This window comes from Pseudozyma hubeiensis (assembly GCF_000403515.1).
Source record: "Pseudozyma hubeiensis SY62 DNA, scaffold: PHS38, whole genome shotgun sequence".
Lineage (NCBI taxonomy): Eukaryota > Fungi > Basidiomycota > Ustilaginomycetes > Ustilaginales > Ustilaginaceae > Pseudozyma > Pseudozyma hubeiensis.
In genome coordinates, this window is record NW_012133820.1 from 180,380 (window position 1) to 199,934 (window position 19,555).

Here is a 19,555-nt window from a genome sequence, read left to right on the forward strand (position 1 = left end):
CGGCGCACGAGAGCACCCGACGAGCAAGCTCTTTCTTTCTTCCTTCCTTACCATCAATCATACACATATCGGCACAGGATTCTCACATCGAGCTCGAAGCAACTCACAGACATGGTCGAGTCAACACATCTATACGACGTGCTCGGCGTGGCGCCGGACGCTTCATCAGCCGACATCAAAAAGGCCTACCGCAAACAGTCGCTCGCCAACCATCCCGACAAGAACCCGGAGATCGATCCTGCAGTAGCTAACGAAAAGTTCGCCGAGATCAATCACGCCTACGAGACACTTGCTGATCCAGACTCGCGCGCAGCCTATGATCGATATGGCGACGACGGTCCGGGCGGGCCAGGTGGAGCAGGTGGTATGCCACCAGACATGGACGACTTTTTGGCGAGCATGTTCGGCGGAGGTATGGGCATGGGTGGAATGCCAGGTATGGGAGGTATGCCGCGTGGTCGACGTCCTCGTCGTACAAAGGGCGAAGATGCGGTCATCGAGTACGCCGTCACCTTGGCAGATCTGTACAAGGGCAAGACTGCCCACTTCAACCTCACCAAGAACGTCATCTGCACACAGTGCCAGGGCTCTGGTGCCAAGCCAGGGCTTACCGAGAAGGAGTGCGTCAAATGCTCCGGTAAAGGATCACTGCTTCAGCAGCGAAGTATGGGCAACGGAATGATCGCCCAGTCGTACGTCGAGTGCACAGATTGCCACGGCGAGGGAAAGAAGGTGCGCGACAAGGACCGCTGCAAAAAGTGCAAGGGCGAAAAGACCACCAAGACGAAAGCAAAGCTCGACGTCGAGATCGAAAGGGGCATGATCGACGGTCAGCGTATTGTGTTCAAAGAAGCAGCGGACCAGGAGCCGGGCGTCAAAGCAGGCGATATCTTGATCGAGCTGAAGATGCAAAAGGACGAGGCATTCGAGGTTAAAGGTCTCGATCTTATGACGACGGTCAGATTGACGTTGGTCGAAGCGTTGCTCGGATTCTCACGGACGGTGTTGACGCATCTGGACGGTAGACACATCAAAGTGACACGATCAAAGATCACAAGGCCAGGAGACGTGGACGTGATCAAGGGCGAAGGAATGCCACAGTATCGCGATCGCAACCAGACCAAAGGAGACCTTTACATCCGATGGGAGGTCGACTTCCCCACCGATGCGCAACTCGCCTCCGACCCAGCCATCCGACAAGCGCTGCAATCTGCGCTACCGCCTGCCAGACCCGATCTGGACACGACATCGGAAACGATCGAGGACCAGTGCGAGCCAGTCCCAGCGAAAGCAGAGCAGTTTGGAAGCAACCGTGCTCGTATCCCGGGACAAGGACAGACGGACGAGGACGGATGGGAGGACTACGACGACATGGGCGGCGGTCAAGGTCCTGGAATGCAGTGTGCTCCGCAGTAGATTCCTCGACATATCAACGCGCTTCGTTTTACACCATCACTCTGAACGCTTACTTGTACAACAGCCACACCGAACCGGAAAGCTATCACTAGATCATACATTGTATTGTCAATCAACTCTACAAACGACCCATCTTGCCGGAACCGACCTCGAGCCCGATCGCAAGATGCGCTAGACGGGCATCAACAGCAAAGCCCTTCGATTGGAAGTCTTTCAGACTCTGATAAAGCCCCTTTACGGGTACCAAGTACTTTTCGATGAATTCTCCCTCCTCTGGTTTGGCGACTGGTTCAGCCGCATCGTCGCTGAGCTCGATGTTGACCACCACCAGCTTCATGTTGGCGCCAGTCAAGCCAGGATCGTTGTGCATGGTTGGAGTTGTCTCTTCGATCTTGACCTTGCCGCCTTCCTTGTCGGTTCCGTATCCTGTCTCCTCTTCCAACTCTCGCAGAGCTGCACGATTGGTTCCTTCATCGCCTTCTTCTCCGGCATCTATGAGGCCGGCGGGCATTTCGATGCAGCTCTTGCCTACGGGTGGTCTGTATTGAGAGATGAGCAGGAGGTGAGGCTCGGAAGAGGGGCGGTGGATGATGGTCATGATGGCGACTGCGTCGACGTCACCTTTTCGGGTCTTGCGGTCGGCAGACTCCCACTTGCGTTGCTTGCCAGTCGGGTCTACCCACTCAATGGCGCGGAGACCAACCCACTTGGCCTCGGAATCCTCAAGAGGCTTGACCTTGAGAACCTTTGCGCTTTGTGAAGACATCTTTGAAGATTCGTTGGCAGTGAAGGCTTTGGTGCTGTGGGATGTCTGGGAGGTGCAAAAGTCGTGCGCGGTGAGGGACGTGCGAAAGACTGGAGCGCAGCTTCTGGGTGGGACACGGCTAGCAGTTCCTGCAAGCAGATGTAGAGCTCTTGTTGATTTCAAGACGCTTCGTGCCGACATGTGGTGAAGGTCCAGACGTAAAGCTCAGACGGTCAAACGAGGAGGAAGAAGTGTGCAGATCGTGTGAGGTGATTGATGACGTGAGGGTGTTCCGTGTCTGTGTCTGTGCATCTTCTCCACTTTTGGCGGAAGAAGGCCGCAATCGTTACCGATCTAACAAGCTCTGAAAGCTAGCAGTCTAACATGCTTTGCCGTTGCCAAAATGGTTTCTGGAAGTCGAAACGGAAAGACCGAAAGAACATTGAAACCATCTTTGTCACACCAACCTAACTTCCTCGCCATCACCGCATTCAACTGCCGAGTCGAGGCACACTTCCAGAGCACACCATGTCGTCGCCTTTCATCGGGCTAGACGTCAAGCTCACGCTCCATTCCCAGCCAGACACGCATCTACACGCAAAGATTCTGTCCATCGACCAAGCTGCCAACACACTCACTGTCGAAAGGCAAGATGGAACCCAAGCTGTGCTCAAGCGCACCGACATTGCCAGCCTTGCTGCGTCCAAACCTGCAGCGACTGCATCGAAACATCCCTCCTCAGCACATTCAAGCACAGACACGGCAGCGCCAACAAAGCCACAGGGCAAGCAGAAGAAGCAGCAGCAATCAGTAGATGCTTCTTCTACAACCAAGCCAGCACCACCTCAGCCCCAGTCACAAACGCCAGCAGACCCTGCTATCATGTCTCTGACTCGCTCGAATGATTCTCACACTGTCATTGCGGACCATCACCCTGCTGCGCTCCTTCGAGCACCTCTGCACGGCTCAGATCCAGCAGGCTCGCGCTCGTCTACACCCTCACGCTCTCCCAGACCCAAACATGCTGCCACCGCAGTGCCCACACCCAAGTCATCAAAGAAGAAGAACCCTGTCGCCACTTCTTCTCGCAGTGGTAGCCCTGCCATCCCGAATGCCTCCCTCTCAGAGGACTTTGATTTCACTGCTGGCCTCAAAGCTTTTGACAAGAAGAAGATCTGGGATGACATTCGGGCTTCCGACGACACGGATCCTGCTGCTCTTCTCGTTTCTCACAATCGCATCGCGAATGGCGCTCCAGATCTCGTGCGCGGTCCCAATGGCGTAGGACCTGCCAACTCGTATTCGACACCGGATCGTGGTAGGAGCAACGTCAAGGATGGACAGCAAAAGCTGCGTCCTAATGAAATGGTATGCAGCCCTTCTCCCGAGCGAGCGTCCTCGCCGACTCCAGCTGCACCAGCTGTGCCGAACGCAGTGGTACAAGCGCCACAGTCCGCAGCGACAGCTTCTTTGAACGCTGGCAAACCAACCTACGAACAACTGGAAGACCGCATCAGGAAGTTGGAGGCCGAGTTGGCCCTTGCCAGGAGACGCAATGTGCTGCTCGAGGAGCTGGCTGGTCTCGGTCTTGGCACCCGTGTCGATGCAGTTTCGGACCATGCATCGTCGCCCTCTGTCTCCTCCCCGTCTCAGCCTGGTACAAAGAGCACCAAATCTGTCGCTCCACCGGCAACAGATCCTGCCGAGCCAGCTGTCGAGGAAACGCAGAAGAGCCTCTCCGCCTTGTCTCTGCAGTCCGACGCTCATCCATCCAAAGCTCACCAGTCGACGCCAGCAATGCTCTCTAGTGCACTTCCTGCAGCAGGATTTGCAGTTTCGGCCGAGTCTCGATCTCAACAATCCACGCCTGCTCCTGCCACCCCGACCTCTACCTCAACGGCACCTATTCCTGAAACAAAAGACGCAGAAACTGATAAGGAAGAGCCATTGTTCGGACACATCGTGGACCCTCCCGTCTTGACGCTACTGTTCCCTACCGCCGCCATCCAACACTCCGCTCTTGCGCGTATGGAAGCATTCTACGAGTCCGACTCTAACGCCAAACAGTATCTCAGCTTGCAAGAAGCAGCCGACGAGCGTATCTGTCGCAACTACCAGGGCTTCAACTTTCCTCTCCGTCAAGGTGTCCACGAATGGCTCGATGCCATGTTCGAGGCTACAAACAGCGATGAAGAGTTGTCCAAGTGGTGGATTCCACATTGTTCCGCTGAAGAGAACCAGCTTCTCGAGGTTCTTGTCACTCTCGGCGCCATTTCTCCGTATGAAGGTGCATCGTCCCGCAATGACGCAGAGAGCGGTAGCATCAGCTACATCATCTCGTGTGTCGCCTCGCAAGCCCATTCGACTCTGCCGCACGAACTGCTCCATGCGCTCTACTTCCTCTCCGCCCCATATCGATCTTTCGTCACTCGTCAGTGGGACTCGCTGTCAGCGGCAAGCAAGAAGGTCATCGAAACGGATCTCGGTCTGCGCAAGTATTCACCCTCGGTGTTTCAGGATGAGTTTCAAGCCTACCTCGCCGAAGGGCTGGGCACGGAGAAGGAGTTCGGTAATAAGCCGGCGGCTGAGTGTCAGGACATCGCAGTGCAGCTGAGAGAGCACGTGGCGAAAGAGTGGAAGAAGTTGGGCATGGATTTGGAGAGCGGCAAGCAGCAGGAGGCGTGGGAAGAGGTCAAGTGGCAGACGTTGGATAGGTATGCTGCTGTGCAGAAGGCGAGTAGGAAAGCGAATGGGCAGGGAAAGAGTGGCAAGGGTGGAAAGAAGGGTAAGAAGTGAGTGTGGCGGAACAGAGGAGCGGCCTCTCGCCTCGCACATTTCGCTCAAAGACATCACAGTTCGCTCTTTGCAGTCAATCTACTTCGTTTGGCATGTGATGCGATAGATTACAATGTGGTGACTGCCTGTGCCCGAGCGCTTGGAAGACGATCATCATGACTGTGCCTCCCCATTCAACTCCTTCTTCGGGAGCATCTCGATCTCTTCCTCATCCTCGTCCTCGCCTGCGCGCGCTCCAGCATCCTCTGTCGGCAACGCCATGTGATGTCCTCTTCCGTCATCCATTCCAGCTCCACTCGCACCCCCCGCAAACCAACCCTTGACCCTCGTCATAAACGGAACATTAGAAAGCCACCCACCTGTACTCTGCGTTAAGTAATACACCGGAACACCAGCCCCAATGAACAACAACGCGGCCAGCCCTTCCAGCGGTGCACTGCCGATCGGCATGAGCAACAAGAACAGCGCCACCGCAGCGAACAGTATCGGTGTACCCAACCACGTCCTGTACGGTCTGTTCAGATTCGGCTCTTTGATCCTCAACACCAGCAACCCCAGCACGGAAGCAAGGTAGAAGGTCCAGCTGCAGACGCCGTAGAAGTTGACCAGCGAAGCGAAGCCCGATCCAAATAAGACGAACGCCGATATCAGGACCAACTGCAGCACCAAAGCTGCGACAGGTGTCCCTGTCCTGCGATTGAGATCGCCTAATCGTTCCGGAAGGTAGCCTTCCTTGGAAGCAGCGAGGATGAGCCTGGCCGTGGTGTAGATCTGACCGTTTAACGCACCAAAGCAAGAAAAGGCAACCAAGAAGGCAAAAACGATTCCACCGCCGGTGCCGAATATGGCACTCCCAAAGTCCAGCGCCACCGTATTCGTCCTCTTGACTAACTCGACGGGCAGCACGACGAAGTACGACACTACCGCAGACAGGAAGATCAGAATCACCGTAGCAAGGCTGATGTGGATGACGCGAGGCAAGTCCTTCTCCACCCTTTTCATCTCGCCCGCTACGAAACACGACTGATCCCAGCCGTCAAACGCCCATAAACCGCTGTACAGAGCGAGCGCGTAGGATGAAGGCGAAGTCGAACTACCGGCGAAAAGGTTGCCCATGCTCGAGAAAGCCTCTTGCGAGCTAGGACTTGTTTTGCCCCTGGCTGCTTGTACGATCGCCAGGATGGGTACGGCTGTGAGTGCGAGCAGTTTGACCACCGTAGTAGCGATCTGCGTGCGCGTGCCCAATTTGTTGGAGAATGCATGGGCGGCGGTGATCAGAGCTGCGATGGCTACAGCGAGCAGTTTGATGGACCAGGCTGGGATGCCGTCCAGACCGGTTTCGTGGGGATGGTCGGTTGCTTTACCCGTGGCGTGGAAGATGATCCGAGCGACGTATTCGCCAAAGATGGTGGCGATGATGGCGCCTGCTCCTGGTTTAAGCGCTGTCAACGCCGACCATGTGTAGAGAAACGCTGAGAGGGGACCGAACGAGTAGTTCAGATACGCTTGTGAGCCGCCGTTGAGAGGGATGGACGCGCCGAGCTCGGCGAAAGACGAAGCACCCGTCCATGCGAGGAATCCGGAGAGAAGCCATATCACGATCGATGCGCCGATGCTGCCGGTGTTGAGCGTGACCACACCAGGGGATGAAAAGATCCCTGATCCTATCTGTACGCCGATGGTAAGTGCAATTCCGTCTATCAGCGTCACGCGTCTTTCCGCATGTCGATCGCGTGAGTATCCCCGGTTCCGACGTCGATACCGTGACGCCGACGCTGTTCTGGACGCAGATCCACCATTCCTCGCTCTCGCGGATATCGCCCCTTCCGTCTCCCCATAGTCCCCTGCAAGAGTGTCATCGCCATCCCCACTCAAACTGAGCGGTAGCAGGTGATCTCTATACCCGAACGAGAGACTCTCGACGCTTGCACGAGCCAAACTCCCCAACGTTGATCTTGTTGCCCCACCAGCACTGGTTTCCTCCGTTCCTTCCAGATCATCCAGATCTCCACGGGCGAGTTTGGGTGCTGGCAATGTGTTACGATCCTCAAACACGACAAAGTCGTCTTCGTCCTCGTTTTCTTCCGGTAGTGGGATGCTGTCCGAGCTTGCTTTGGATTTTATCGAGTCTCGACGTAGGCTGTCTATTGATGGCTGGAGTGCATCGGAGTGGAGTGATGCAGGTTCGTCGGGAACACCAGCAAGCGCGATGGCAGCGCCTACCGGGTCGGACGACATGGCCGCAAGGAGATGCGCGTCGCGACGCTCGAGAGTCTAGATATGCCAAGGTGATGCCGCTACTTTTCTCCGTACCTTCCGTTGCTGGTCCGAACGTTCCAGTGGGAGGAATCTGGGAGAAAAATCGTCATGGGGGCGGTCCACGTTGCGTGTACGAGAGTGATAGCAAGTCGGTGTTGGTCTGTGTTATGTGTTGGTCTTTTGGTGCGTCCCTTGCACACCGATTCCCGAATTTCTGGATTTATTTTTTGCTTTTCTCGAAAAAGTTTCCAACGAAAACTCCACAACTTGTGTTTCTACCCTTCCCTCCCCTCGCCTAGACTTTCTAACCTACTCTCATCAACCGACAGAGACAGCAGAGAAGATGGCATCGGCCATGACCGCAGAGAAGCCGAGAAGACCGATCAAGTCGGAACGTAATAGAGCAGCTGCAGCTGGCAGATCGACATTCGCAGGTCCAGCATCGTCGACTAGCTCGGCTTTTCACAAGAAACGGGCTCAGGGTCGAAGCAATCATGGCGAGGCTTCCAGCCGCCCACACGAGCGCAACGCAAATGGAGACAACTCGAACGGAAGCTCCGACGTGATACGGCACCCAAGAAAAAACTCGGACATTGATGTCCCATCGCAGGTCAAGGACGTTAAGGGTGACAGTCACGACGATGACGAAGATGATGATGATGATGATGAAGACGACGAAGAAGATGTCCGCTCCAAGACATCTCTTTCACTGTCAGGTCATCAACTTCCACCACTCGCAGCTCTGGTCGACACACTCGCGCAGTTCAGTTTCCTCCAGCGTCTCGACATATCCTCGATCGAGCCCTCAGACGCCAGCCCCAAAGGTCTCGACACGCTGACCTGGCTCGCCAAAGCCGTATTCCGTAGCAACACCTCCGCCAAAGGCAAGGGCCGTGCTTTCGGTGATCACCTCACCTGGCTTAACCTCTCCTCGAACCCCAACCTCACCTCCGAAAGCTGCATCGGACTCGAAGCCCTCGAAGAACTCTGCGTCCTCACCCTCTCACACTGCGCGCTGACCACCGTGCCACCATCCGTCACTCCCCTCCGCAACCTCAAAGCCCTCGTTCTCAACAACAACTCCATCAGCAACATTCCCGACTCCTTCCCACACCTGCCAGAACTCAACTCTCTCATCCTATCGCACAACGAAATCACAACTCTCCCCGCTTCCCTGCCCGCATCCCTTCCAGCGCTTAAAAAGCTTTCCTTGGGACATAACAAGCTCAAAGGAAGCGAAAGCTTGCCGGACTTCTCGCTCTGCTTGTCGCTACGAGAGGTACGGCTGAACGACAATCCCGAGATCAAGATTCTTCCGTCTCATGTCAGGAATTGGGGCAAAGGTGCGGATGGTAAGACGGCTCCTGGACTGGAGCTGCTCGAGTTGAAGGATTGTGGGCTGGACACGTGGGACGCGTTGTCGACGCTTGTCGAGGCGGAGGATGAGAAGGAATCGCAGCCGAGGTTGAGAAGGAAAGGTCTGACGCAGCTGCTGTTGAAGGGGAACGGCGTGGCGATGGAAGAGAGGTATAAGGAGAGGATTCTGGAGGTGCACCCGACTTTGCGTGTGTTGGACAACGAAAGGCTGCAGCCGAGGGTGCGACGTGAAGATCGAGAGGTCGATGACAGCGATGCAAACGGAAAGAAGAAAAAGACAAAGACGCCATCCAAGCCGGAGCGGAGGGGACGCGATGTCGTGGAGGAGCATAGCGCAGACGAAGAGTCGGACGATGACGAAGCAGCTCAAATGGCGGAAGAGATGCGAGCTTTGCGGCGCGGTAAGCCAGAACCCAAGAGCAACCCTAAGAAAGGCCGCAAGCCGAACCGCGATGGCGATGATAGCGACGATGTTGACGACGACGAAGGAGCGCAATTGGCCGCGGAGATGCGAGCTCTTCGTCGAGGCCAAGCGACTCCACGAAACCCTCCCGCTGGGAAAGACTCCTCCCTCTCCAAATCCAAAAGCAAGCAGCAGGACAAACCTCTCGAAGCGTCCGAAGATACAGACCGCGCCAAGCCGAAACACAAACGAGGAACTCGTTCCGGCAAGAAGGTCAACAAAACCGAAAGCACGGCCGACAAGTCTACCACCGCCGATCGTGCCGACCGAGGCTTCTTCGAAGCAGTCGATGCAGCAGAAGAAAAAGCGCGCCTCGCACCCATCTACGAGCTCTCGAAAAAGCGCGCCAAGATCGCCTCGGGTCGAACTCAAGTCGCAGAAGGCGTGCTCGAAGACGCCACCTCTTCCCTCTCCAAGGCGAGGCAAAAGGAGAGCAAAGGCCGAACGGAACTCGACACGTTCGACGATACCGCTCCGGAGCCTGCAAAGAGTGCACCCTCGAAAGCGCAGGCGAAGAAACCAAAGCAGAAGGCAGAGGACAAGGTGGAAGATAGGAAGGTCAACACGAGCGTCGCGGGGATCGTGGATCTGCGCAAACAGGCAAAGTCGCACAAAGGTACAGACCAGAAGAGAAAGATCAGCGAGAAGGAAGCAGAAGGCGCGCTCAAGAAGAAGCCTAGAACGAGTATGCCGTTCATCGGAGCAGCAAACGGAGCGGGCGAAGGTGACAAGACGGCGTCGAGCGAGGCGATTGGATCAGGTGCCGATGCTTGGGGAGCTGGTGGTGCATGGAGTTGATTCTGTTATCTCGCTTCATCTCGATGATGGTCTTGTCGTCGTTGTTTCCTTGCTGCAATTGTCTAGCGTGTACAGCATCTCCCGCTTCTTTCTACTTGGAATCAGAATTGTGCAGCCTTGAAAGCCTCAGGTCTGTCTTTGCCAATGTGTGTCCGAAAACGGAAGAAAAAGAAATGGTGACAAGAGTGGGATTCGAACCCACGCCCGAAGACTGCGATGAAAATCGAGATTTCCTGAACACAGCGCCTTAGACCACTCGGCCATCTTGCCTGAGACAATGAACAATTGTGCCCAACATTGGCCATAAACTGTTCGGCTCGGTGACCGGGCTGATGATGACTGAGACGCCTCCACAATCATGCAAGGTCTCGGTGTTTGAATCATTCGCATTCCCGAAAAGTCATCATCATGTGAGCAGAGCTTGCATGGCCTCAGCCGCTGTTGTTCCCGATTACTGGGTCAAGATCCGGGCCAAGTGAAACGTCATGTTGCGGCCCTGATGATACAATTTCTCGTGTGATCCTCGTTCTTACCTCCGCAGGTATACTCAGCTCAGACCATCTGTCATCAAATTGAACCCTACCATATCCTTCATGTTGGCGACGTTCGTTTCATCTTCCTCCTCACGACCTATTCTCAACAGGGCAACGAAGACGAAAACCATCGTTGGTCTGTTGCTCCTCGCTTCCACCCGTACCCTAGGCACAAGCGCATCCATCTCTTGGCACCACAAAGGCGCCAAGGCGGCTGTCAACAGCATCACGTCTCGAAACGCAAGTCACGCTTCCGACAGCGTAGGAGGAAAAGGCGATAGCGGCTCCAGTTGGGGATCTTCGATTGATAATCCGTTCAAGATGGACCGTCCTTTGAATGTGTTCGGTCGGCCACTCGGGCAGTGTGGTACTAGTCCCATGACTGGATTTTACCGAGATGGAGTACGTTTCCTACAACCGGTTAGTTTAGACAAACAGCATATGACATTGACCGCTGACTCATTCCTTCCTTTCCGTCTCATAGTACTGCAACACAGGGACGGCTGATGGCGGCTCGCACACGGTCGCAGCAGTGGTCTCACAGAAGTGGCTCGACTACTCGGCATCCAAAGGCAACGACCTCCGACCCATCCTCTCGGAAGGCTGTTCGTGGTGCCTTTGCGTATCGAGGTGGAAGCAGAGCTTCGATGCGTACAAGCGCGGCGAGTTGCCCAAGGACGGCGTGCCCAAGGTGAAGCTCGATGCAACGCATCAGCGTGCACTCGACGTGGTGTCGTTGGACGACCTCAAGGGATTCGCTTTGGATGGCGGTCGTAGGCCGGCTTCTCAGGACCCTGCAATGGGAGGCCCAATTCGTTAAGAAGTTGTGCGTGGTTTTTTTGGGTTTCATCTTAGTGTATCTGCTTCAGTTTGGTTGCATATTCCGGATTATAGAGCTGTTTTGTTCTTGTACACGCGAATAGAAGGCTCTTCATGTCACTTTGCGGAGTGTGCCCATCGAGAGCGCTTGGAAAAGAGACAATCCGGCAGGCTAGCTGTGTCGAATGGTGATACAGATTGAGACGGTGCTTATATTATAGTACAATGCAAGGTTGATGCGGTGGCTGCAGGTAGGTCCTTGAGTCTACAGTGCTTCTGCTTCCTAAGATTCCTGGTCAATTTCCTTCCATATTTGTTCGGTCTTTTTGCGGCTCTCTCTTGACTCCCGCACGTGGTTGGCTGTGCGTTCCACACGCTGGTGTTTGGCGAAGAGGAGAAAGAAGATGACATAGACGGAGGGTTAGCTAGCGGACGCGAGGCACCGGCGGTATGAGAGAGGTCTCAGACTGACCTCTTGCCGGAGACACATGTTGAGATCGTGCTTGATGCCGTTGCAGCCTCCTGTGATCTTGTGCCAGACACCCTTGGCGTGGCATTCGTTGAGAGCCTGAATCAGGTGTGCGCAATCTGCAGAGACAAGGGCAAGAAGGAGAGCTACGCGTCAGTCCACGGATCAAAGCTGTGCTGTTGGTGGGTTGTTGGAATCGACACTCACGTTGCAGCTTGCCCTCACCGACCAAATGCTGGTGTCATCGCAGATCGATGAGCAAAGGAGGAGGAGGACAGGAGGATGAGAGAAGACGATACCATGGTCAGCAAAAGCGACTCAATCCTTCTGCATTCGATGCGATGGATGTCTCTGACATACTGGATGCATGGTTGAGGCTGTTCTCGTATGCAACAGGGCTAGCTATGGAGGATGAACCCTGACGCAAAGCTTCCCAACTAGTACGAATGAGGTCAGACAAAATCTCAACCGGAAGTCGGCGCTGGTGTCAAAATTCGGCCAGACATGTGTCCATTCTCTCGTTCTAACAATCTTTTGAAAACCGAAGTGTTGTTCTCCTGCCGACGCGCCGTAAAATTTGAATCAACTTTTGAGTCAGGGGCTTGAGGCGGAGATGGCTCGATGCAAACAGATCAGGGAGCTCTAATTTCACGGATCGCGTCTTCACGAGCTGTTAGTCAACATCTAATTTTTTGGCGAGTCGAGAGAGGGGCTCGAACCGGAACCCCTTTCCCCTCGCTGCGTGCCTTGGCCTTCCGGGCTGTGCATGGCTCGTTTGTGTGTGTGTGTTGGTTCAAGAGGTGCCGCAGCCACACTGCAGGCCGTCAAGCTTCTGCAGCCTCCACTCGCCATTCAACGGCTTCAACCATCACTACCACCACGAACACCGCGCTCGCACTCACACGTGCACGCGCACAAAAGACTATCCCATATCCTATCTACTTACGCTTCTTGACGACCAAGTCTACTCACATACCCTGTCGACCTCTCCACCGTCGACGAAGCCCGGAACGCACAACCGACAGATCACTCGAGAACCATCGCATCGAACTTTCACACCGCAGGACGTTTGCACAGGTCTTTCCACCATGCCCGACTTCATGTCGTTGAAAAAGGTGTGGGGCAAGCTGGATTCCGGAGGAGCAGATCAGCCACATCCTGCAATAGCCTACGGTCAAGGCATCAGCAACGCGGCGGCGGGAGTGGCAACCGTAGTGCATGCGCAGGATGAGCGCGTGGCGAGGATGAACATGATCTTGCGCGCTCTCCAGGTCTTCTTCGCTGTGGTGACGTTGCTCATTGCCGTATACATGGCCACCTTCCAAGCTAAATGGGTCAACGGCCCTTCGGGTCTCACGGGTTTGCTGCTCTTCTTGGCTTCAGCAAGCTTGCTTGCCTCGAGCATCTTTCTCATCGTCCCCATCATCTACGAACGCTCAGGATACAAGACCATGAAGAACTTGACGCGAGCCCTCTCCGAAGCACGCGTTGGTCTGGTCACCAACGGCGTGTTTGGCTTTTTGCTTCTGATTCTCGCTATGACCCAGACCATCTCGGCTTTTACCTCTGCCGGTTGCAAAGACCCCAAAAAGGATCCGCACGCACAAGGCAAGGATCGCGCCGACTTTGTCAACCAACTAGGCGGCTGGTGTCGTACCAAACGAGCTGAGGCTGCCTTTTGCTGGTTCCTGTGGGCTGCGTGGTTCCTATCTCTACTTCTCTTCCTGAGACAGTGGAGGATGGAGCGCAAGAATGGACCTCGCATCCCGCCCTTTGTCCATCCTAGAGATGATTCCGCTTTCGAGCCGGTGGATGACTTTGACGACGAAGACACCATTGACGAAGCGGCAAAATCAGCAAGATATGGCGAAGGAGGAGACGGACGATACAGCGCAGCACCAGCAACTTATGGCGGTCCACCTGCGCCACCGCAGATGTCTTCGTACGATCGTAGAGGAGCCAATCCTTTGGCAGACATCCAAGCCAAGTACGGCATGGATACACCATTCGCCAACCCTGATCCGTTCGCTGATGCACGTGCGGCGACGCCAGCGTACGGCAGGCCATCGTACGACTACAACGCATACGCCTCGGGCGCACCAGGTGGATATCCAGCAGAACCGTATGGTAGCATGGGCTGCCAGAGGAACGCAGGCCTGGCAAGTGACCGTCCTCCTCAGCTGCCAAGCCTGGGCTACGGTTATCACTGATTCGAGTCTCCATCACCGCGCTGTGTCCTGGAAAGAACACTTACTTCTCTTGCTGTATTCTAATCTGTATTCTTGTTCGTTCTGCATCGATGATGTGAGATTCACCGTATGGTGACCACGAAGCGAGTGCGTGTCAGTATCTGACTTGCCGTCATATCGTGGAATTGTGTAAGTGGGAGCATGAAACCACGTGCGGCGGTCTGACGTTACACTGTGCAGCACAGTGTGCATGTCCACGGACATGAAGGGGCAATTCGACGCATCCACGTCGCAAGCGACCGAGTCATGTTGGAGCAAACGCTGCCCTATCAGAGGCACAGCTGTCGGAAGACCCTGTTCCGAATGTGCTCCGCCAACGGAAAAATTTAAGAAATAGTTTAGGTGTTTGCTTCCGATGTCACTACATCCTTCGTCGCCTCGATTCGTCCTGGCCACATACGTGTCCGAGCTTACAACGAGTGGCTCTCAGGTCTCGAATGGCTCGAAGATGTCTCGGTCGTGCAAATAGTAATGAGCTGCGGGCGGAGCTGATCCACTACAAAAGAGCCAGCGCTGACGATGCGTGGAGAGGAGTTGTGCTTCACCAACTCAGCCAGGAACGGCGACTTGCGTTATCGCGTTCCCCTTTTTTGCCGAGAGCACGCGACCATCAAGCCGAGCCGTGGACGTGGACGGCAGCACAGCAGGAATCGGTAGCGGACACATGTGTTACTTTCCGTTGGAGCACCCTGCAGATAGGGCTATCCACCTGTCAAGATCACTGGCCGGCCCCCAACGCCTTCGCTTCCGCACATTCACAGACAGCGTTGATGCAGCTTGCATCGACTCAGCTTTGCTCCGAAATGTGTCGTACACTTCACGTTGCAAGATGTCCTCAAAAGGCCAACGACTGTGAGCTCGGTTTTGGGATGCCCACACCATCTTCCGTCCTGATCACCTCACCCATTCTTCCCCCAAGACATCTTGCTTTGGCACACGCTCACCTCATATCGTCGTGGACGGATCAACGCAGCTCGATCAACCGTATTGTGCAAGACCGGCACAAGCCCTCGTCTGGGCAGCTTCACCATGTCGGTGTGCAATGACGGCCTCTTCACGCCCGTCTCCGATTGCCGCTTCTTCGACTTTACCGTCACCTTCTCCAATGCCATATTTGCCATCCTACCGTCGAGCATCGCCATCTTGCTCATCGCTGCTAGACTGACACACATTCGCAAGAAGCCCGACATCCCTACCTCTGCGACGCAGCCTCGATTATCGCTTCTCAGATCGTGTGCTCCCCACTCCGATCCCATCAGTCTCTTTGGCGCTTCCGTCTACATCTGCAATGCCGTGCTCAGCCTTGTCCTCATCGGCCTTCTGGGAGCACCGTCCTCTCACTCGCTCAGGCATGCCATGGATGATCGGACAGGCATGCCCAGCGTCGTGCTTCCCTTCATTGCATCGCTTCTCGCTATCCCACTTTCCGTAGCCGAACGAAGGAAGACCCGCGGCGGCAACATGGCCTTGCCTCTCTGGCTCCTGTTGACCCTGCTCTTCGACGCTTGCCGCATCCGCACTTTCAACGCCATCCCGTCTATTCGACACACGTCCTTCTTCTACGTCTATGTGATCGCGTTCGCCTGCCAAGCCTTGATGCTCACCGTCGAGAACGCGACCAGCATCCGCGGTGTCGATGTCAACTCAACCAACGAATCGCGTGCCAGCTTCTTCTCGCGCCTTCTTTTCATCTGGGTGTTTCCGCTCTTGTGGAACGGCTTCCGCAAGCCACTCGAGATGGAAGACCTCGACTCGTTGAAGCCCGAATTCTACGGACGTTCACTTGCCAAGAGTTTCATCGCCAGCTGGTCTGGAATCTCAAACGAGCCGCAACAGGGTCAATCTGCATTCCAGCACCTTGATGACGGCGCGAGCATGGACGTCAAACACAACGCTTCGCGCTCCAGCGCTGAATCGTATCCGCTTGAGAAGCTCTCTTCGCAGCAGGCTCAACCTCCAGCACAAACGTCTGAAACTGCACAACTCTACAACGGAAGATCTTTCCCTAGAGGAAATGCGAACCGTGGCCTCTTGTGGGCAACGCTTCGGGCTTTCCCTCTCGCTGCGCTTCTCCCTGTGCCTTGGAAGCTGTTGCTCACTGCCGCCGAACTCGCGCAGCCTCTGCTCGTCTCTACCACGCTGGCATTCGTACAGTCCTACTCAGGCACCGTCAAGGGCGAGGCTGTCACCGCACAGCCCGTCGTCTATGGATGGGGTCTCGTCGGCGCGTACGCCTTCGTCTACCTCGGCCAGACCTTCGCCACTGGCCAGTATTGGCATGCCAGCTCTCAGCTCATGTGCAAGATCCGAGGCGCATACGTCGAATCTATCTATCGGAAGGGCCTCAACCTGCACCTCCGAACTGCGCGCACCAGCGGCGGAGGTAAAGCCGCTAATCTGATGAGTGTCGATAGCGAACGCGTCGTCAAGGCCACTACCGTCGTTCACGATCTCTGGAGCGGCGTCATCACCATTGCCATCGGTGTCTACCTCCTATACACCCAGCTTGGCCTCGTCTTTTTCGCTTCGATGGTCTCCGTTCTCGCTTGTTTGCTCCTCACACCGCTCGCAAGTCGTGGTATGGGGACGCGGCAAGGCGCCTGGAGTGCCCTTACGGACAAGCGGGTCAACCTCACCTCTAGCATCCTGTCCGATATCAAAGGCGTCAAGGCATCGGCTTACGAGGACATCTTGCACCGCAAGATCTCCGAGGTCAGAGCGGAAGAACTGATCAAGCGGAGCAACGTCATGAAGCAGCTTACCGGCGTTGTCGTCTTCACAAACTGCACAGGCGAGCTTCTCGGCCTATCGACGTTTGTCACGCTCATTCTCGTAGACAGGCTAAGCGGTAGCAACCGTTTCGATCTGAACACGGTCTTCACAACCCTCACAATCTTTGGCATCTTGCAAGCTCCTCTACTCGCGATAGGTCAGCAATACAGCTTCTTGCTACAAGCCTGGGCCAGTATGATTCGTATCGAGGAGTTCTTGAACAGTCAAGACAAGCCCGAAGTTCAGGATGCAATCGATCAGGGTATCGCTGACAACGCCAGCAATTCCAGCTCCAGGGATGCTCCACAGGCTTACGCTGCCAAATTTGTCGATGCCGATCTTGGCTGGTCGCAAGAGATTGTGCTCAGCGGTGTCAATCTCGAGATCCCGGCCGGTGCTCTTACCATGATCTCTGGAAGACTCGGTCAAGGCAAGTCGACGCTGTTGCAAGCGATCCTCGGCGAGTCAGACTTGATCAAGGGCCTGCAGCAGCTTCCTCTCCTTGCTGACCGTGTCGCTTACGTCAGTCAGGATGTCTGGCTGCAGGAGAAACGATCCATTCGCGAGAACATCGTGTTTGGGACTGGAGAATACGACGAAGAGAGATATGTCACAGCCCTTCGCGCGTGCGCTCTCACAGAGGACATCGATGGCTTGCAAGAAGGTGATGCCACTACGGCCAGTGCGCTCAGTGGTGGTCAGCGCCAGCGAGTTGCTGTGGCTCGAGCTGTGTACAGCGATGCCGAAGCTTTTCTCTTTGACGACATCACCAGTGCCCTCGATGCAGAGACGGCTGCTCACATGTGGCGATCACTGATGGGCTCGGCAGGCCTTCTTCAAGGAAAGACTGTCATCATGGCCACCAACGCTGTACATCTCCTCCACCACGCACAGCTGGTCGTGCGTATCGACGGTGGCAAGATCGCTGAGCAAGGTCGCTACGAGGAGCTTTCCATGAAGGGCAAGGATGCCATCTCGCGTGCAAGCATCGACTCGCAGAGAGCCATGCCATCCGCCGATCAGACGAAAGACAAGCCAATCAAGAGCGGTGTGCCTGAGAAGCAGGAAGCCGTCATGACTGGATCCGTTGGCTGGGAGGTGTACGCCGATTGGTTCAAGGCCGCCGGCCTAGGAAAGATATCCTTCTTCTTCGTCCTCTGTGTTTTGGGTGCTGCAGCAATTCTCGCGCCCTCGTATTACCTGCAAGCATGGGCAGAAGCACAGCAGAGGCACCGGTTCCAAGACTGGGGTGCTTGGATGGCAGGCTACGTGTGCCTGATGCCGCTCAACCCGATCTTCCTCGCCGTTAGCTTCTGGATCTTCCAGACTTCCTGCGCAGAGTCGGCAGGTAACAGACTGCATGCCGCTGAGCTCAGAGGCGTCCTCTCGGCGCCACTGTCGTTTTTCAGCAAATGGAGCTCGGGACAGATCATCAATCGCTTTTCGCAGGATCTCTTCAATGTCGATCAGACCTTCACTCAGGCTCTCACGAACGCGGCGTTGATCACATTGTCGGTGCTGGGTATTCTTGTTACCATGGTAATCCCAGCACCTTACCTCGCCGTCCTAGCGGTCGGTTTGATCGTCCTTTCGTGGGGACTGCAGCGACTCTACATCCCTTCGAGTCGCCAACTTCGAAGACTGGAGATGGGCGCCAAGAGTCCGCTTTACTCGCTCTTCTCCGAAACGTCTTCGCCGTCGGGGTTGGCAACCGTTCGAGGCCTGAAACGTGAAGCGTCGCTTCTGGAGCTCAACACACGATCGCTGGATATCTCGCAGACGCCGTATTACCATCTGTTTGCTGTACGACGATGGTTGCAGACGTGGCTGCTGCTGCTTACCACCATTATCAATGTGGCACTTGTGCTGCTAGTGGTCGTGCTGCGTCACTCGTCGAAGGCTGGTCTGCTCGGTGTCGCGCTGGTGCAGGCGACCGAGTTAGGCATCTTGCTCAACCACACGGTCATCAGCTACACGGAAGTAGAGATCGCGGGTGTCGCGCTGGAGCGAGTTCGCGAATTCAGCCAGCTGGAGCCCGAGGAGGATATTGCCGCCGTTGCCAAAGGCAAGGACGGCGACACGACAAACGCGCATGTGGTGCAAGGCAATATCGAGTTCGACCGCGTCACCGTGTCATACTCTGCCGAGCTGGAGCCAGCGGTCAAGGAGATCAGCTTCAACCTCCCTGCAGGCAAGCGTCTCGGCCTGGTAGGACGATCGGGCAGCGGGAAGAGCACGACGCTCCTCGCGCTTTTCCGCATGATCGAGATGCGATCGGGCACGATCCGCATCGACGGCAAGAGCATCTCTGAGATCCCCTCGCAAAAGCTCCGCTCACAGATGACGATCGTCGCTCAAAATCCTCTGGTGCTCGCTGCCACGATCCGAGAAAACCTGGACCCGGAGGGCGTCTGCACCGAGGCCGAGCTGTGGGACGCCCTGCACAAGTGCCACCTGGCCGAGTTTGTTAAAAAGCAGGAGAACAAGCTGGACGAGATGCTGCTGACGGGCGAATCGTTCATCAGCACGGGACAAAAGCAGCTGCTGTCGCTAGCACGCGCTCTGCTTCGCAAGCGCAGGATTCTAGTGTTGGACGAGGCCACCAGCGCCATGGACGTGGAAACCGACGCTGCTGTTCAGAGTGTCCTCGCCAAGCACTTTCCAGACACGACAGTGATCGCAGTCGCGCACAGGATCGCAACGGTGATCGACTTTGACCAGATCATCTGCATGTCGGCCGGTCGTGCGATCGAGTCGGGCAGTCCGGAGGAGCTGTTGCAACAGCGCGGCGAGTTTTGGGCCCTGGCTGCAGAGCAGAAGTGCGTGTGATTGCTGGCGACGTTCATTCACTCTATGAAA

The 19,555-nt window shown here is 55.6% G+C and overlaps 8 protein-coding genes and 1 non-coding gene across 9 annotated transcripts; 5 read left to right on the forward strand and 4 right to left on the reverse strand.

Moving 5' to 3' along the window:
• Positions 1–111: 111 nt before the first annotated feature.
• Positions 112–1,416, forward strand: PHSY_003770 (chaperone regulator; the record flags this gene model as incomplete). The annotated part of the gene is made up of 1 exon (XM_012334387.1): positions 112–1,416. One exon carries the CDS (start codon positions 112–114, stop codon positions 1,414–1,416), a length of 1,305 nt encoding a protein of 434 aa, XP_012189777.1.
• Positions 1,417–1,534: 118 nt separating this feature from the next.
• PHSY_003771 (ADP-ribose pyrophosphatase) lies at positions 1,535–2,362 on the reverse strand (the record flags this gene model as incomplete). The annotated part of the gene is made up of 1 exon (XM_012334388.1): positions 1,535–2,362. One exon carries the CDS (start codon positions 2,360–2,362, stop codon positions 1,535–1,537), a length of 828 nt encoding a protein of 275 aa, XP_012189778.1.
• Positions 2,363–2,689: 327 nt separating this feature from the next.
• PHSY_003772 (predicted enhancer of mRNA) lies at positions 2,690–4,957 on the forward strand (the record flags this gene model as incomplete). The annotated part of the gene is made up of 1 exon (XM_012334389.1): positions 2,690–4,957. The coding sequence occupies one exon, from the start codon at positions 2,690–2,692 to the stop codon at positions 4,955–4,957; it is 2,268 nt and encodes a 755-aa protein (XP_012189779.1).
• A 153-nt stretch (positions 4,958–5,110) lies between these two features.
• On the reverse strand, positions 5,111–7,195 carry PHSY_003773 (amino acid transporter; the record flags this gene model as incomplete). Its single annotated transcript, XM_012334390.1, has 1 exon — positions 5,111–7,195. One exon carries the CDS (start codon positions 7,193–7,195, stop codon positions 5,111–5,113), a length of 2,085 nt encoding a protein of 694 aa, XP_012189780.1.
• Positions 7,196–7,559: 364 nt separating this feature from the next.
• On the forward strand, positions 7,560–11,207 carry PHSY_003774 (adenylate cyclase fragment; the record flags this gene model as incomplete). Its single annotated transcript, XM_012334391.1, has 3 exons — positions 7,560–9,816; positions 10,557–10,807; positions 10,872–11,207. 3 exons carry the CDS (start codon positions 7,560–7,562, stop codon positions 11,205–11,207), a joined length of 2,844 nt encoding a protein of 947 aa, XP_012189781.1.
• Positions 10,032–10,124, reverse strand: PHSY_007620. The gene has a single exon. It is a non-coding gene; the product is annotated as a tRNA-Leu (tRNA).
• A 282-nt stretch (positions 11,208–11,489) lies between the features above and the next one.
• Positions 11,490–12,777, reverse strand: PHSY_003775 (hypothetical protein; the record flags this gene model as incomplete). The annotated part of the gene is made up of 3 exons (XM_012334392.1): positions 11,490–11,582; positions 11,679–11,794; positions 12,648–12,777. The coding sequence occupies 3 exons, from the start codon at positions 12,775–12,777 to the stop codon at positions 11,490–11,492; spliced, it is 339 nt and encodes a 112-aa protein (XP_012189782.1).
• Positions 12,778–12,919: 142 nt separating this feature from the next.
• On the forward strand, positions 12,920–13,885 carry PHSY_003776 (hypothetical protein; the record flags this gene model as incomplete). The annotated part of the gene is made up of 1 exon (XM_012334393.1): positions 12,920–13,885. One exon carries the CDS (start codon positions 12,920–12,922, stop codon positions 13,883–13,885), a length of 966 nt encoding a protein of 321 aa, XP_012189783.1.
• Positions 13,886–14,953: 1,068 nt separating this feature from the next.
• On the forward strand, positions 14,954–19,525 carry PHSY_003777 (ABC transporter; the record flags this gene model as incomplete). The annotated part of the gene is made up of 1 exon (XM_012334394.1): positions 14,954–19,525. One exon carries the CDS (start codon positions 14,954–14,956, stop codon positions 19,523–19,525), a length of 4,572 nt encoding a protein of 1,523 aa, XP_012189784.1.
• Between the last annotated feature and the right edge of the window lie 30 nt (positions 19,526–19,555).